This window comes from Durio zibethinus, chromosome 25, assembly GCF_047325235.1.
Source record: "Durio zibethinus cultivar Kanyao isolate XHJ-2024 chromosome 25, ASM4732523v1, whole genome shotgun sequence".
In the NCBI taxonomy this organism is placed as follows: Eukaryota; Viridiplantae; Streptophyta; class Magnoliopsida; order Malvales; family Malvaceae; genus Durio; species Durio zibethinus.
In genome coordinates, this window is record NC_143186.1 from 18,656,305 (window position 1) to 18,672,104 (window position 15,800).

General features: G+C 33.4%; 2 protein-coding genes across 2 annotated transcripts; one reads left to right on the top strand and one right to left on the bottom strand.

The window, feature by feature from the left end:
- Window positions 1-123: 123 nt before the first annotated feature.
- LOC111275671 (aconitate hydratase, cytoplasmic) lies at window positions 124-6,244 on the bottom strand. The gene is made up of 20 exons (XM_022861161.2): window positions 6,087-6,244; window positions 5,691-5,795; window positions 5,361-5,521; window positions 5,184-5,276; window positions 4,885-5,070; window positions 4,554-4,715; window positions 4,308-4,452; window positions 4,062-4,204; window positions 3,898-3,954; window positions 3,730-3,809; window positions 3,560-3,635; window positions 2,965-3,150; window positions 2,767-2,834; window positions 2,522-2,640; window positions 2,128-2,249; window positions 1,881-1,979; window positions 1,300-1,779; window positions 1,111-1,209; window positions 762-1,004; window positions 124-642 (listed from the first exon to the last, which is right to left on the bottom strand). The coding sequence occupies exons 1-20, from the start codon at window positions 6,142-6,144 to the stop codon at window positions 574-576; spliced, it is 2,751 nt and encodes a 916-aa protein (XP_022716896.1). The 5' UTR covers window positions 6,145-6,244; the 3' UTR covers window positions 124-573.
- Window positions 6,245-7,987: 1,743 nt separating this feature from the next.
- On the top strand, window positions 7,988-8,727 carry LOC111276130 (uncharacterized). Its single transcript, XM_022861938.2, has one exon. It carries the CDS (start codon window positions 8,293-8,295, stop codon window positions 8,692-8,694), a length of 402 nt encoding a protein of 133 aa, XP_022717673.1. The 5' UTR covers window positions 7,988-8,292; the 3' UTR covers window positions 8,695-8,727.
- Window positions 8,728-15,800: the final 7,073 nt, after the last annotated feature.

Below are 15,800 nucleotides of genomic sequence, written 5' to 3' on the forward strand. Positions count from 1 at the left end.
ACCTCTCTAGTCTCAGTGCCGTACTATTAATGACATTATATGGAATATTTATCTTGATGTTCTTGTCAAAAGAACTGAACTATTCAAAATCTTTTCATTCTACACCACAAATTAGATGGAGACTGGAGAGAATGAAGCATTGATTTACAGTTTAACAACATTAATGTATTGTAACAATATAGATATTCAAGATTTACATATAATAAATTTCTTGTCACAAAGAAAAGCTTTAGGATTCATACAAATTCGATCTGTTGGTTGATGTACTAGACCAGAAAAGCTATTTACTTGATCTTCCAATCTGATTCATATTTTCTTTTAAAAAAAATACAAACATCCATTTTCTTTTTTCTCTTTCCCACTCTAATGAACATAGATTAACAACTTTATTACACCTCATTACCCCACTTTATGTAAGCAGCACCAGATTTCCCGCTCTTATTTAGAGCCTCGAGAAATCTCTGCTATGCTAGTGTTTATATGCAGAAGACCCCCCTCCCCCCAAAACAGCTTTTAAAGAGATCAATCAATGCAGATTGCAAAGTGGAGAGGCTAGATTTGAAGCTAAATTGCCTACTCCTGTATCAGGTTACGAATAACAAATGGAAGAATGCCACCATGATTAAAGTATGCCAATTCCACCTGCAGACAAATTATCGTGAATCAGAAACATTTATATACATCAAGCCAGTGGTTATAATGCTGAATGCTTGGAAAAAAGTCCCCTTTTCTCTTCCTATAACTGTTGAGTCTTGACATACCTTTGTATCGAACCGGGCGGTGCATGTGAAGGATTCGCCGGTGTCAGTTGTGACAGTAACATCTTGGCCAGGTCTTATCTCACCGATTTTACTTGGAAGGTTAATTGTATAACGCTCTTGACCTGTTAATCCAAGAGTATCTGCATCCTCTCCAGGCTTGAAACAAAGTGGAATGATCCCCATACCAACCAAATTACTACGATGGATTCTCTCGAAGCTCTTAGCAATCACTGCTTTGACTCCCTGAACACAGCAGAAAAACCATTGTGGAAGGAAGGGTGAATAAGAGACGATAAAGAAGAGAAGCAGCTAGAAACATAATCAAGAAACAATAGATATGTGTCTGCACCAGTAACATTGGACCCTTGGCGGCCCAATCTCGTGAGCTGCCACTTCCATAATCTGCTCCAGCTAAGATAATAGTGTCCTGCCCAGCAGCCTTGTAGCTCTGCAAGTAGATGATATTCACTACTTAGTAACTGTGGTCTAAGCTTAAGTAATGTATTTCTGAATACCAGTGTTAAGTGCTAACACTCACCATTGCTGCATCATATACATTAAGCTTATCTCCTGTCGGAACGTGAATTGTCTTTGGACCCACTTCTCCCTTCAAGAGCTTGTTAACAATGCGGATATTGGCAAATGCACCCCTTGCCATCACTTCGTCATTGCCTCGACGACTACCATAGGTATTGAAGTCCCTCTGGTTCAGTCCTCGCTGAAGAAGAAACTTTGCTGCAGGGCTATCCTTGTTGATACTACCAGCTGGGGAAATATGATCAGTAGTAATACTATCACCAAAATTGAGTAAGCAATAGGCATCTTTCACTTCATGTGGACCTGGTGGTTCCATTGTCATGTTTTTGAAGTATGGAGGCTCATGAATGTATGTCGAGTTCGGATCCCAAGAGTAGAGAGTAGAAGCTGGGACATCAAGCTGATTCCACATAGGATTGCCCTTTCTGATAGCTATATATGCACTCTTGAACATATCAGGCAAGACACTGGATTGAGCCACCTATTACAACATGGAATTCCACATTATTTGGGCTCAAAATTTTAGACAATATCATTGTGTCCCTTCTTTCAAATAGTTTCTCCAAGCATATCTCAGTTTACCTCTGCAATCTCTTCATTGCTAGGCCATACATCCCTGAAATACACGCTCTTACCATCCTTTCCTGTTCCTATGGGCTCTTTCTCAAAGTCAATATCAACCTGAAAAGTATGACAGGAAGAACTAAACGATTCAGCACCAGATTGCAAAGTTTCAAAGCTTGTTTGCAAAAGAGAAAATCAGGTTTGACATTTGAAATTTGGATTCTTATCAAGATGAGAAATAAACAAGTAATGGTTGTATACATACCGTGCCAGCAAGGGCATAGGCAACAACTAAGGGAGGTGAAGCAAGATAGTTAGCTCTTGTCAGTGGATGAACTCGTCCTTCGAAATTTCGATTCCCAGAAAGAACAGCCGCAGCAACAATATCTATAACAGTAATCAAGATAGTAATCAATGAAAAGAAATTACAATGATATCACAAGGACCAAGTGTTGAGGAAAATAAAAAATTGAATGACCGTAAAATTGGAGCTGGTGAAAATGGGTGAAGTTTTAAGTATCATTGGAGATAATCATCACACTTTAGAGAAAAGATCCCAAACTGACAAGAAAAGCTTTAATTCGAAGCTTTCCTGGCAATTCATAAGCGATAAATGCAGCAATTGAAGAAACAGCATTCCATATAACACAAAATTTTACCATTTTCTGAAATTGCAGAAGCGACTGATTCATCAAGTTCTCCAGAATTCCCTATACAAGTTGTACAACCATAGCCAACAATATTAAAGCCCTGCTGGTTCAGGTATTTCTGCAGCCCACTACAGACACCAAAACAAGAGTCAAATGTAACTCTTTCATGGATTTTTTTCTTGTCCTTTTAGAAGAGAAAAGAAACAACAGGGATGACAAACTCCCAGTCGAAATATAGCAATCAATGGACATACCTCTTGAGCAAATATTTTGTCACAACTCCAGAACCAGGAGCAAGACTGGTTTTAACCCACGGCTTAACCTGAGATATATAAAAAAGTGAAGTAAATATAAGAAAATTAAAGAAGGACTGATCTTCTATCTACAGCAGGGTGGTTTTTCTTTTTGAGCAAAGAGGAACAAGTTTAAGAAGCCAAGAGCCTAACACTAACCTCCAAACCTAGCTCACAGGCCTTTTTAGCCACAAGAGCAGCCCCAAGCATGACACTAGGATTTGAAGTGTTTGTACAACTTGTAATAGCTGCAATGACAACACTACCATGCTTAAGTTCAGCAGGCTGTCCCTGAAATGTGAACTTTGAAACTTTATTCTGCTCTGTCTTTGGCACAGCAAAACCCTGCGCAAGGAAACAAGGATCACAAATTATGGCACAAAATTCCAAAATATGAATAAATTAAAAATATCTTCAATTGCTTAACCATGAGACCGAAGAAATGAACAGATTACAACAAATTGTTGGTGCATAGGAGCCGATTGAGCTGTAGGCTACACAAGGAGAGGTGCTGAGGTAGCCAGTCCTATCCAACTAAACCAACACTCATACCAAGATTTAAACTTAAAACCTCCTAATTAAAGGTCCCAAATTCTCACCGGCTGGGCTTTATTGGATACAGACGTTTGGAAAGGTTTCACCAGAAAACAACTCCAATTACCTATGAATTGTTTTCAGTAAACTAACAGTGTGGCAACTAATCACACAAGAGGCTTCTGAAGAACCAAGTGCAAGGAAGCTGTCTGCATCTAACCTTGAATCCAAGTTTATTATCAAGACATGCCTGCCAGTCATCCTTCATTTCTTTCAAAGGGACTCGGTCATGAGGCCTGTTCGAAAGCATCAAAGAAAACTGCGAATCAGCAGAAAAACAATGAAGATCATTGAAGAAAAATAAGTGGCTAAGTTGAAACCAGTGCATACCGTTTTGGCCCTGAAATACATGGTTCAACATCAGCAAGGTCCAATTGTAGATAAGAAGTATACGCTCTTTCTTTTTGAGGCTGTTCATGAAATTAGTCCTCTTGATGTCAGATTGATGATAGCCATCTTAATTTACTTTCCTATCTACTGAAGTTGACGAAACACTACCTGATTGTAGTCAACGAACATCTTATTCCCTCGCAAATAAGCTTCTATCATCGACACCTGAGAGATAAGAAACATATGTTAAACCACCAACATGACTTCAGTAACCAAACTAATTTGAGAAGTTAGCACAAGAAAGGAAACCCGAAGGAAAAGAAAAAACTCACTGTCTCATCACTTCTGCCAGTTAACTTAAGGTACTGTAATGTTACATGATCTACAGGGAAGAATCCCATGGTTGCTCCATATTCAGGAGCCATATTTGCAATTGTGGCTCGATCAGCCAATGTTAATTCAGCCACACCCTCTCCTACATGCACATTAAAAATAATAATAATGATGTTAAAGCCCTTTAGACTAGATGTTGATGGTTAAATATTTCATTTTCACAGATTTGTGATCATAAAGCTAACCATAAAACTCAACAAATTTGCCAACAACACCATGCTTCCTCAACATCTGTGTCAGAGTCAAAACCAAATCGGTGGCTGTGACACCATCTCGCAATTTCCCAGACAACCTGAATCCAACAACACCAGGCAATACCATGCTCATGGGCTGTAAATTAAGTTTGCAAAATAAAGCATTAGAAACAAAAGTAAATAAGCTTTCTACTAGATAGCAATGCTTGAGAATGAAGAAAAAGGGGCAGAGATTACCTGGCCTAGCATTGCTGCCTCTGCTTCAATTCCTCCGACTCCCCAGCCAGCAACTCCTAACCCATCTATCATTGTTGTGTGTGAATCAGTACCAACCACGCTATCAGGAAATAGTATTCCATCATTGTTAAAGACAACACGTCCAAGGTATTCCAGGTTAACCTACAAATTCAATCCAGAGACACACTCAGTGCCGAAGCATACAAAACAGAACTATTAACAGCGAAGCATTGAGCCAGAGACAATTCAACAGATGCTCATTGGTTTGAACAAATAACAGTGAATTATTGTCATTGCAAGAATGGGATACAAAATGAAAAAATATCTTTACCTGGTGAAGAATTCCAGAACCAGGAGGAACAACAAGCATGTTTTGAAAAGCAGATGAACCCCATTTAATGAAAGCAAATCTCTCTTTGTACCTCTGAAACTCAAGTTCCATGTTTGCTTGTACGGCATTTTCAGATCTTGTAACATTAACCTGGACTGAGTGATCAACAACAAAATCCACTGGGATCTGGTTGCAAAAATAAACAATCAGTTAAATGACATGTTGTAGTATCAACTGCCACATATACTCATGGCAAACTATAGAAGGCAAAAAAATGCATGTAAGGGCCAATTACAAACCAGTGGATTAATCTTGTTAGGATCATTGCCAAGATTCTTCATAGCATCTCGCATGCTAGCAAGATCAACCACAGCTGGCACTCCAGTATAATCCTGGTAAATACAAGAGAAAAGTTCACAGTTTGCTAAAAAAAATCCTAAGATAAGATTCAATGATCTCTTTATCCTACAAATTACATGTAAGAGAACACGAGCAGGCTTGAATGGGATTTCAACTTGCTTCGGTGATGTATTCTCCCAATCAATGATCTTTTCAACATCGTCCTTCGTAACTTGAAAGTTGTCACAATTACGTATAGCAGATTCCAAAAGGATCCTTATAGAGTATGGCAGACGGTCTAACATATTAAAACAACAAAGAGAAACAAATTAAAAAAAAAAAATTGCTAGCATGAGTTTTATGGAGTGATACAGTCAAAATGTTATTTCAATTCAAAGCATTCCCTTTTTTTTTTTTTTCCTGATATGTAAGTTTATATATAAGATGCATGAGATATGGCAGCATACCAATTCTTGGATCATTCAAAGCAGATAAGCTATAGAATTTGCCAAACTCTCCACCTCCAGGCTTGGGAAGACTTGTTAGTATTGCTTTGAAAGCATGTTCAGAAGCTGAATAGATTACAACAAAAGCATTAGAAAAACAGCAACTATCCCGGGGAGGAATTCGGCCCAGGCAAATCCTGGAGATATATTATTTAAAAAAAAAATGCAACTCTATAGCAGTAAAACTTAAATAGAAACCAGACAGAATATGCATGTTTCAACAACCTAAGACATTTACAAAGACTAGGATCAAAACAAAACCATGCATTCACTACAACCTTGATTATTCATTACAACAAACTTTCCCAGAAATCAGAAACTAAAAACAAAAAAAAAAATCATTAAACCATGTCCCACCATCTTTTACTTGGGGTGCCATAAGCTTGTTGGCAACAGGATCTGTACAAGAAGGCATCTCCTTTAGTTAATCAAGGACTATATGTATAATTTGAAGATTGGTTTCTTTATCTTATTTTTCAGTTTGCTGTAAAGAGAATACAAAGGCAATTAGCCGTAGAGATATTGAGAATCCTTATATTATTATATTCTGTTGGGATGGTTGGAGCGTAGTTTCACGCCTGTTTCTGTCATCTCTGGATAGGCATTGGACATTAAAGTAGGCAAGGACAGTGATTTGTAGTACTAGGTGGAGGTGCCGTTTCAAAATCAATTTCCTTGATAAAATGAATCTCCCTATAATTTGCCAAGTGGGAACTTTCGTACTTTTCTAGCATACCAGTTTTGGGTTTTCATTGATTTCATCAAAACTTCCCTCTTTGTTGGAAATGGCAAGCCAGACCAAGAAAGAAGGATATTTCCAGCTTTGTTATGTCCATATCCATGGTTTTAAATGATATGATACAAATTCCAGGAACTGCCGTGAGCAGTGTTGTAATTTATTGATAGAATGCTAATCTCTCGATTTCTACGAGTTTCCAATTAGAAAGAACATTAAAAACAGTCCAATTGGCAACTTAATTTGCCAGATATCATTTCCCATGGTTAATGGTTTGGGATGGAGAAAGGAAAATCGAACTTGTCTTTGAATGCGGAGGTGGAACCGTCAACTAGGCAAACACTTAAGCCGCCCCTAGGTATAATTTTTTTCTATGAAAGCTAAGTTGACAAGGTGGAAATTCAAAAGGGGCCGTCAATTAAAGCATTGAGGGCTACATATCGTGAATAGAAGCTGTAGCCTGTAGGTCAGAACTAAGGGGGCAGCAAGTGTAGTGGATCAGGAACAGCACTCACTGGTAATGTAAACCACAAAGTCAATTAGTTTTTAAAATAATCAAAAGATTGTTTCAATCAAAGAAGTCAGTGACATCTATGCATCCAATTTCCAATATTATGTGCATTAATCAAAAGTATTTTATTCCAAAAATTTTGGATTTACCGTACGAAAGATGAAAATTTTTTTGTACACCTACATGCATTAACCAATTCAGATTGTTTTCATTAGACACTATTACATGTATTTGAAGGTCCCTTCCTTAGTCTGGAATCAAACTTTCAAAATCCATGGTTGAGCAATGGCTTGTGGCTAAATTGATCATGCACTCGGCAGAATAGCAGGATGTTTCTTTGGAGTTCAGAGTTGTTTTCTTGCTTAAGAACTTGAGGAGCTCACATCATTCTAGGTCATGCTATTCATATCCCTTACAATGTTGGGCAACCAAGACTTTGTTCTACATGCAGTGGCCGCATTGGAGATAGAAAAATGTGTTCCGGGTATTAAAATTTAAATATTAAATTTATCGAATTTCATCATTTAAAAATAATTATATAAATTAATTTAATTATATTTTAATATTAAATTATATATATTTTTAAATTTTTAATTACTCAAAATAATTTTTCTCAATAATACTAAATACTTAAAATTTATAATCACACTTTTTTTATCATATTTTTAAACAAAATTTTTTTAATCAAACTTTTTTAAAAATAACAATAATTTAAACTAACCTTAAAAAAAAAAAAAAAACACGTAGATCTCAACAAATTAGATGAGCATCAATTAAATACCTAAGATATTTTGAGGATCTTTAATTATTTGCAAAACTTCAACTTTAGTGCACATTATATTTTTTATTAAACAATGAAATCTTGGTTTTCTTATTTTAAATTTCAATAAATTTTATTATTGAGATAATAAACACTCTAAAAACAATAAATTTTTTGGATAATTGAAAAATAATTATATAGTACTAAAAGTGTTTTTTCTCATAGAAATTCAATTTATTTATTTTATTTATGATTTTGTGTTTTTAATAAATTCAACCACAAACTTCCAATTTTTCAATTATTTTCATTTTCTACTTTAATAAACAACAGAAATCACGTGGCTTAGTCCACCTGTCCATGCAGTTCCCGCCCTATCCTTTTTCAAAGCCCTAAGAACTGTCTCTCACTTTCTTTCTCAGCCCTAATTTCCACCGATTTTCCCTCCCTTATTTTCCCGCCTCTCAAACACTCCTCTTTTCTATAAAAATCCCATCTTTCTCTACTAAAATAAAGATACTACTAATACTTACTCTAAATCCATCCCAAATTTTCCCAAATGAAACCCATCTCAAGATCCTTCAAAACTGAAGCATTCCACAAGTATCTAAAGCCTGGAGCTTTAGCGCAATTAAGAGACTCCAAAATCAATGCCAGATCCAACAAACTCAACTCAGTCCGACTTGAATCAGTCCCAACTCAGATTCCAAGCCAAACCCAGATCCAAATTTCAGATTTTGATCAAATCCCAAGGTTCCTCAATAAAATCTATGGAGGTCCATTTTGTCTCCAAAGGAAGAAGCTTTTGGCTTCCAAATCTGTTTTGCCGGTCAATTTGGGGACTTCTAGTCAAACTTTAGAATCTAGGGAGAACAATAATAATAATAGGAAGAGTAGAAGTAATAGAAATGGTGAAAATTTGTTGATTAATGTGTTAAATTCTGATGTTGTTGCTCATTGAATCAATTGGTCAATAAAGAAAATTGGTTTTCTTTTGCTTTTTCTTGTAAAGTTGCTTCCTTTTGTGATACTTAATTTTCTATAGCAATCGAATAAGATGTTTGGTTCACTATTATGATGGAACTAATCCCAAATTTTGTTGATGAAACAAATGATTCTAAGTTATAACTAATGATGTCTGATTATTGATTGAAATAGTGCAATCATTGCCAATATCTTAATCAAGGAGGTTTTGTTGATATAACTCAACCTTAATTTCCTTGTACATTAATTTTCTTGCCCATATAATCAACTAGTTAATCAAAGGAAATGCAGTTGTTTGCCCTTCTCAATCACATCTTTAAATTTAATTACTCTGCTGATTTGTTCTTATTTCAGGGACAAGGACAAGATGGATTGCCAAACTGCACTAATGGTTGTTATGCTTTCTTTTGTTGAATCAACTGCTGTTAGTAGGCTACAAAATGGGTTGTAGATGTGATATTGAATCAAGTTTTAAAGGCTTGAATAGGGGACATTAATCTTATTGGTTGTTACTTGAGATTAAAATCTCAAGTAATCCAGTTTTTCTTGTCAGATCTGTCTATATTGCTTTATAATTCATAGCATCAGTTACAAGGATCTAATAAAAGTGCACATTGAATGAAAAGAAACTTGGGAATTAGAACTAGTTACAAATTGATTGAAGGGGGATTTACAACCTAAGCTTTTTAGTTGAAATTTAGCCTAAACTTAGCCTTGAAGCCTGAGTGTGAAATCCGAAGAATTCTGCATGTCTTACTGCCAATAGTTTATATACAGCTTTGCTGAAACTAGACAACCAATGGAGTTGACAATCTCTGTCTTTTTTGCCAATTGAACAATTAGGCCTTTATTTTTATGTCATTATGCTGGATCTTGTCTTCTGATCCCTTCAGATGAAAGCTCATATGCTAATTGTTTGGGTTCAAACCTTCTCATGGCCCTTGGTCTATTAGTAATTGTTTTGGTAACAAGGGCCAGTCACTTGCATCTATGTTGTGCTTGTTTCTTATCTCTCATAACAAATTAATTTGACCAATCGTGAATGATGATGCATAGGTGTTGATAATTATACGTTGCTTGGTATTTGTTTGAATGTGGCAACAACAGCTACTGTCTGTCTGTTGAGCCTGTAAAGGAAATTAGCAGCATTTCATAGATTTAAATTAACATGTTTAATCCTTTTTTTTCCTCAAGTTGTTAAACACGTTTGAATGGGAATTTATTGTGCTGAAGGATTCAATTAGTCTCTGCTTTTGCTTTGGTGAGGGGATAAGGGGAAGTTATGGAGTGTGCCATGCTGAATGAAGAAGGTTCATTACCAGATACATTAAAAATTTTAAGCTCTAATATTGAAATTTTGATTAAAACTAGAAGCACTAAGCTACCCTTATCACCGTTTGGATCAAAGAATCCCATAATTCTTATTGGGGAGTGGGAGTATAGATACATTTGCATTTTCCAAAATGAACAGTGAAGCCTCAATGCTTCTATCACTATCGTAGACCTTATTAACCCAATAATTTGGGCCCAAAATATTTTTCCTTTCTTCTGAACAAAACTTGTCTTGGGCCTGTGATTGCTAATTGTTTATCAGTAACTGAGATCTAATGATCCATCGTTTCTTAAATGTCACTTTAGTTTTCTGACTCACAGGAAATAAAATCTTAATAGCTAGTATCATGCATCCAGCATCTCTATCTCCGCAGAAGATTAAGTCATAAATTGAAATGCCATGCCCATAAAATTGATAAATCCGTCGACAATTTTTCATATATATTATACGTTGATACCTCCGAAAACAAATCCTCGATCCACCACACCTGTTGTTCTTAATAAGTTTGATCAGCTCAGTCCAAAGTTGACTATTCTGTCAAGTTTTCGGATCTAGGAATGAAATATTAACAAAATCCTAAATACAACAGTACTTCAGATTTCGGGAAATCAAGCATATCACTGTAGAGAATACCACATGCTGGTAAGTAAGTTGTGCATTTTTTGGTTATCAAATCCTTAGGTTTATTACTTTTTTGAAAGACCATCGATTAAAAATGATTGGACTTTACAACAAAAGCTTCAAGCATGACTTTCAGAGTCATCAAATGCTTTCAGATTCAATTCAATTGCAATCTGATATAAAGTTCTATTCCACCACCCATAAAGCAGTTAAAAGTAGATAACAGATAGAAGTCGTACACAGACAAAGGATCTGACGAAGTCATTCGATTACCGGAAACTAATATGAAACTGAGGTAATTTTGAAGAGGAAGCTGATGCTCAGTAGTCCGTTTCGGAAACCCCTTTGAGGATGAAACTATTCTATGTGAATATAAATACCATTACTGATAGTATCTTTCAGGTTGCTATAATGCAATAGAATTCCATTTTTGTTGATTTAGAACTAGTTTTCTTCAAATTCTTTCAATTGTTCCTTCATTAAATTTTCTCAATGATGGATCCTGACTAGACATACCAGTACTTGTATCCTGACTAGACATACCAGTACTTGTAGCTATAGCAACATTTTCACCTTCATGAGAGCGTCTGAACTTAATAAGAATTGAACCGACTTTTCCTGGAAAAAAAAAATAAAGTTCACTTTGTCAAGTGCTTGACTTGACATATACACGAGTCATGTTTCTGTAATTATTGAAGATACTAAGAAGAAAATCCTAGGTTGAGTTGAGCAGATTGAAATGCAATGAACATTTTGCTGTATTTAAGAAGGGTAGATGGAAGTTGTTCTTATCCTAAAATCTTTCACATTTCACTCATGATTGCCCATTCTCTTCCTCTTTGCCAATTAAGCTCATGTCTTCACCTTAATTATTGGCAGCATGTGCTATAAACAGTCCTGGTTAACAGGTTTGGTGGAAATTGTCAGCATGTGCTATAAACAGTCCTGGTTAACAGGTTTGGTGGAGAAATTGTCAGCATGTGTTACAAACAGTCCTGGTTAACAGGTTAAGTTTTTGCTCACATGGGGTTTTCTTCTTTGTAATTGATGGGAGGTCAATCTGATGAACGTTCATATCATGGAAAATCTTTTTCCTGAAATGCTATCAGCTTTCAATTTTGCCGACTGCCCTTGTCTATGCTATTCCATTGATTGAGTTTAATTCACCTTGAAAATCTGACGTGGTTATGAATACGATCAGATATCAAAATCCCTTGGTTTTTTCCCAAAAGAATGCAAGTAAATTCAATCAATTATTTTTGAAGAACAGAGATCTGAATTCACTCATTGAAAATGAAATATAATCGCTTTGTCATTGAGCCAAATGCTTGGCTAAATTTGATCTACTAGTTGGTCACAGTGGAAGGCATAAATATCAATCCAATTGACTAGTGACATTCTATATTTCTGCAGCATTGATTTGCGGTTGTTTTCACTCACAAACAAGAATCTTTCTAGAGACAAATCTATGATCGACCCATTTCTTATTCACTGTATCATCACTTTCATCACGATCATAATAAAATAATTGTTCTTCTAATGCTGTTGAAAACCTGAGTTTGAAACTGTCATATTCATGATCAAATTTAACCATGTAAACTTTGACAAAACACCTTTTTCATTTAATAAAGTCCTCAAGCCTTTAGCCTAGTAGATAAAGGCACTTGAAGGAATATCAAGAATCTCATTTCGAACTAAACCTCCTCTCTTCCCTTTACTTATATTAAGGTTTTGCCTTCCTAATGTAACCAAAAAAACAAAAAAAAGTTATATACACACAAAATTATACAATCATAATAAAATAATTATTCACATAAACTGTTAAGGTATTTTAATGATCAAAAGGTAAAATAGACATTACTCAATTAATATAAGTCAACTGATAAGCAAAAAAAATTTAATTATTTTAATCGAGCTGATGTGTTATGTCAATCTAAATTATTACCTCAACAACCAACAAACTAATAATTCTAAATGTTAACTTGTCACATCCTGAATGAACAATTAACAATCAACTCAGCTCATGCTTACAAAATCAATTATAATCTCTTAAAGTTAAACCTCAACAGCCTAAGCCAAAAATATTCCATCATATAAGTATAAATAACATTATCCTGATATTTATAAGTCATCTTAAACCTTTTAACTTTTGAGCTTTACTTCATTATTTTTTTTTTTATTCTCAGGTCAATTTTTAATTTGAGCATCGAAATACTATTATTAGAATCACCCCAAATTATTATCTTTAACTGTTTTCTTTTTTTTCTTTAGTACTTTCAGAGTTTTACCTTCCCCGAAGCACAAACATAAACCATGCATATGCGATGCTCATGAAGCTCATGCTGCTATTATTCAATATAGTCTTGTGTGAAATGTGGGTGTCCAATTGTTTAAGTTATTCCTTTCCCATTTTTACTTGGTGTCGGCCCAACAGAAAGACTGCAAGATGACCCACCAAGGATCACATTTTAGGCTTCCATGGCCGCCACAATCGTGCATCTTTTTTCTCTCGCAATGAATCTACCGTAGAACATGAATCTGCAAAATCTTATCAAAGAAAATTTTGATATAATTGTGCAAAAGCAAAGGACATTCTCTTTCTTATTTTTGAAGAAAGTGAACAAAAGTTGAAAATGATGAAACCATGAAAACTTCCCATTGGTGACATAAATTTATTTTGTCTCTTCACTAAGCATTTGGAGCTGCCACATTCGTTGAACGACGGCTATCCCAATTGTTGTATGTGGGGCACGTTTTGTTGGATGGCAGGTCCTTTCCAATAAAAATTTTCATTTTCAATTTGACAAGCTTGTCTCTTATCTAATCATTTCTTGGCTCTAGAATTCAATTTTACTTCTTATCATGATTCATAATCAATTCTTTTATTTAGACATAAAATAATAAAATTAATGAAAATTTACAATTAATATTAATAAAATATTCGGTGAAATATTTGAAATTTACTCTGATTCGTCTAAAATCAACAAAATTAAAAGTATATGTTGGCAAAATTTATCATTTACATTAATAAAATATTTTATGAAATATTTTAATTTTGTTATTTTATTCAAAAGTTAATAAAATAAAAAATTTAATGGTAAAATTTAATATGGAATTATGTAATAATAAATTTCACTTTAACCCAATAATTTTTTTATATTATCATCTCTACTTCTGTTTATTTTGACTGATTTTTTTTCATGCAACTGTTTGATTGCTAACTGAGGTATCTTATCCCTTTCCTTTCTTTATTTTTTTTTTTCAGTTTTTAAAATGATTATATTTGTTGCCTTTCAAGCACTTTTCCTTTGTCTTCTTTTCCCTAAACCATCTATGTGCTGTAAACACCTAGTGGATTTGACATCATCATTGACTTAATCAAGCTTTTGGCTAATTTTTTTAAAAATAAATTTAAGTAACTTTTCTACATTATTTGAATGCAACCTTAAAAAAATTATATCTTCAACTTCCATAAGCTTTTGAGTTTTAAAGGTATGATAATTTTTTTTTTATAAAACAAATCCCAATGTGAGAATAGCAAAATAAAATTGCATATATTAAGATTTAAATTTTAAATTTATTAGATATTATTTTTTAATGATAATTATATAAATTAATTAAATTAAATTTCAAATTTAATTACATCTAAATTGATGAAATTACCTAATTGATTTACCAAAATCCAGTTCAAAGAAAAGTTCAACTTAGAACCTATGACTTCCTTGTAGAATATGCCAATTTTGCATCTGGCCATGGCTGCTGCAGCTACCTTTCAAGTAATAAGGCTGATATAAACCACCAAAACCTAGTAAGAAAACAATTTCTATTTTAATTCTATATGGATCCTCCTTTTCATTGATTCTTTTTCATAAATTAACAATAAATATGCTTTAATATATCAATGAAATTTATAGTATAATTGGTGAGACATAATAACATATAAAATATATATTTTCTAATACAAATAAAGGTACAATTGGGCATAAAAAAATAAAATTATAAATATTAAAATATAAATTTCGAATCTCTAAAATATTATATTTTAAAAATAACAGTATGAACCAAAAAAATAAATCTCGGTTCTAAAATATATAATTCATTTTATAATGTGTATGCTAACAAAATTTAAAATTATTTAAAATTTAAATTTTTATTTGGATATAAATGGTAATTATAACTGTTTTTCTTAATTAGGTAGAATATTTGAAGGAAGGGATAAACAATTGGTTGGAGCATCAAGTTGCTTAATTGTTAGTGATTAAATATTTGAAATTTTTATTTTGTTTGCACTACCAACTTTCACAGCTTCCTTCTACAACCTTTCTCGTCCAATTATGGTGGGACAAAGCCACAATTAAAAATAGAAGAGTAGTATTTCGGTTTAGTGGTTAAAGTCGTTTGAAGAGACATCAAAGGTTTTAAGTTAGATTTATTTTTTTTTATTCGTATTAGGACTTTGATATAACAAAAAAAAAAAAAAAAGAGTAACATGAGAATCATATTAAAAAAATAAAAGGGCATTAATTAGAAAATTAAATATATTAATCAATAAATAAAGTGCATTGTGGGAAATTTATGAAATAATATCTAGAATAACGCTAAAGTACAACTAATAAATATGATAATTCGTATATTTGCATCGTGAAAAATATTAAATTTATGTATTTATATAATATTTTATGCAAAAATTACATATTAAACCAAACAACCAAGCTACCATATAAATTATCACAAAGCTTCCATCCATGCTAAGAATACTTCAATATTAAATTTTTAAATGTTTCATCTATACAAAAAAAAAACACATTTAAATCATAAAAAATTAAATTCAAATAAAATTTAAAAATACTTTTGATAATTTTATAAATAATAATGAAAACCATTGAAAAAAATTAAAAAGAAAACATCATCATTAATTCCTTAAATATTTTGCAAGAAAAAATTATTCATCTCCAAACTATACACATTTATTTCTAAATCTATTGAAAAATGTGTACTTATGAATCTGTTTATTTAAGGCTTTGGCCTTTTGACTTCACTTAAACATATGAACAATAAACATTAATCATTTTTTTTTTTGTTTTCTAATTAGCTGTTCGGTCCAACCACTACTGCTAAATGGAATCAAA

Excerpts from the sequence above, each read along its gene's own strand:
- LOC111276130 (XM_022861938.2), top strand. The coding sequence starts at position 8,293 with ATGAAACCCATCTCAAGATCCTTCAAAACTGAAGCATTCCACAAGTAT.
- LOC111275671 (XM_022861161.2), bottom strand. The coding sequence starts at position 6,144 with ATGCCTTCTTGTACAGATCCTGTTGCCAACAAGCTTATGGCACCCCAA. Across the intron at positions 3,810-3,897 it reads TGTTCGTTGACTACAATCAG|CCTCAAAAAGAAAGAGCGTA; the intron begins GTAGTGTTTCGT and ends TTTCATGAACAG. Across the intron at positions 3,151-3,559 it reads ATAATAAACTTGGATTCAAG|GGTTTTGCTGTGCCAAAGAC; the intron begins GTTAGATGCAGA and ends TTCCTTGCGCAG.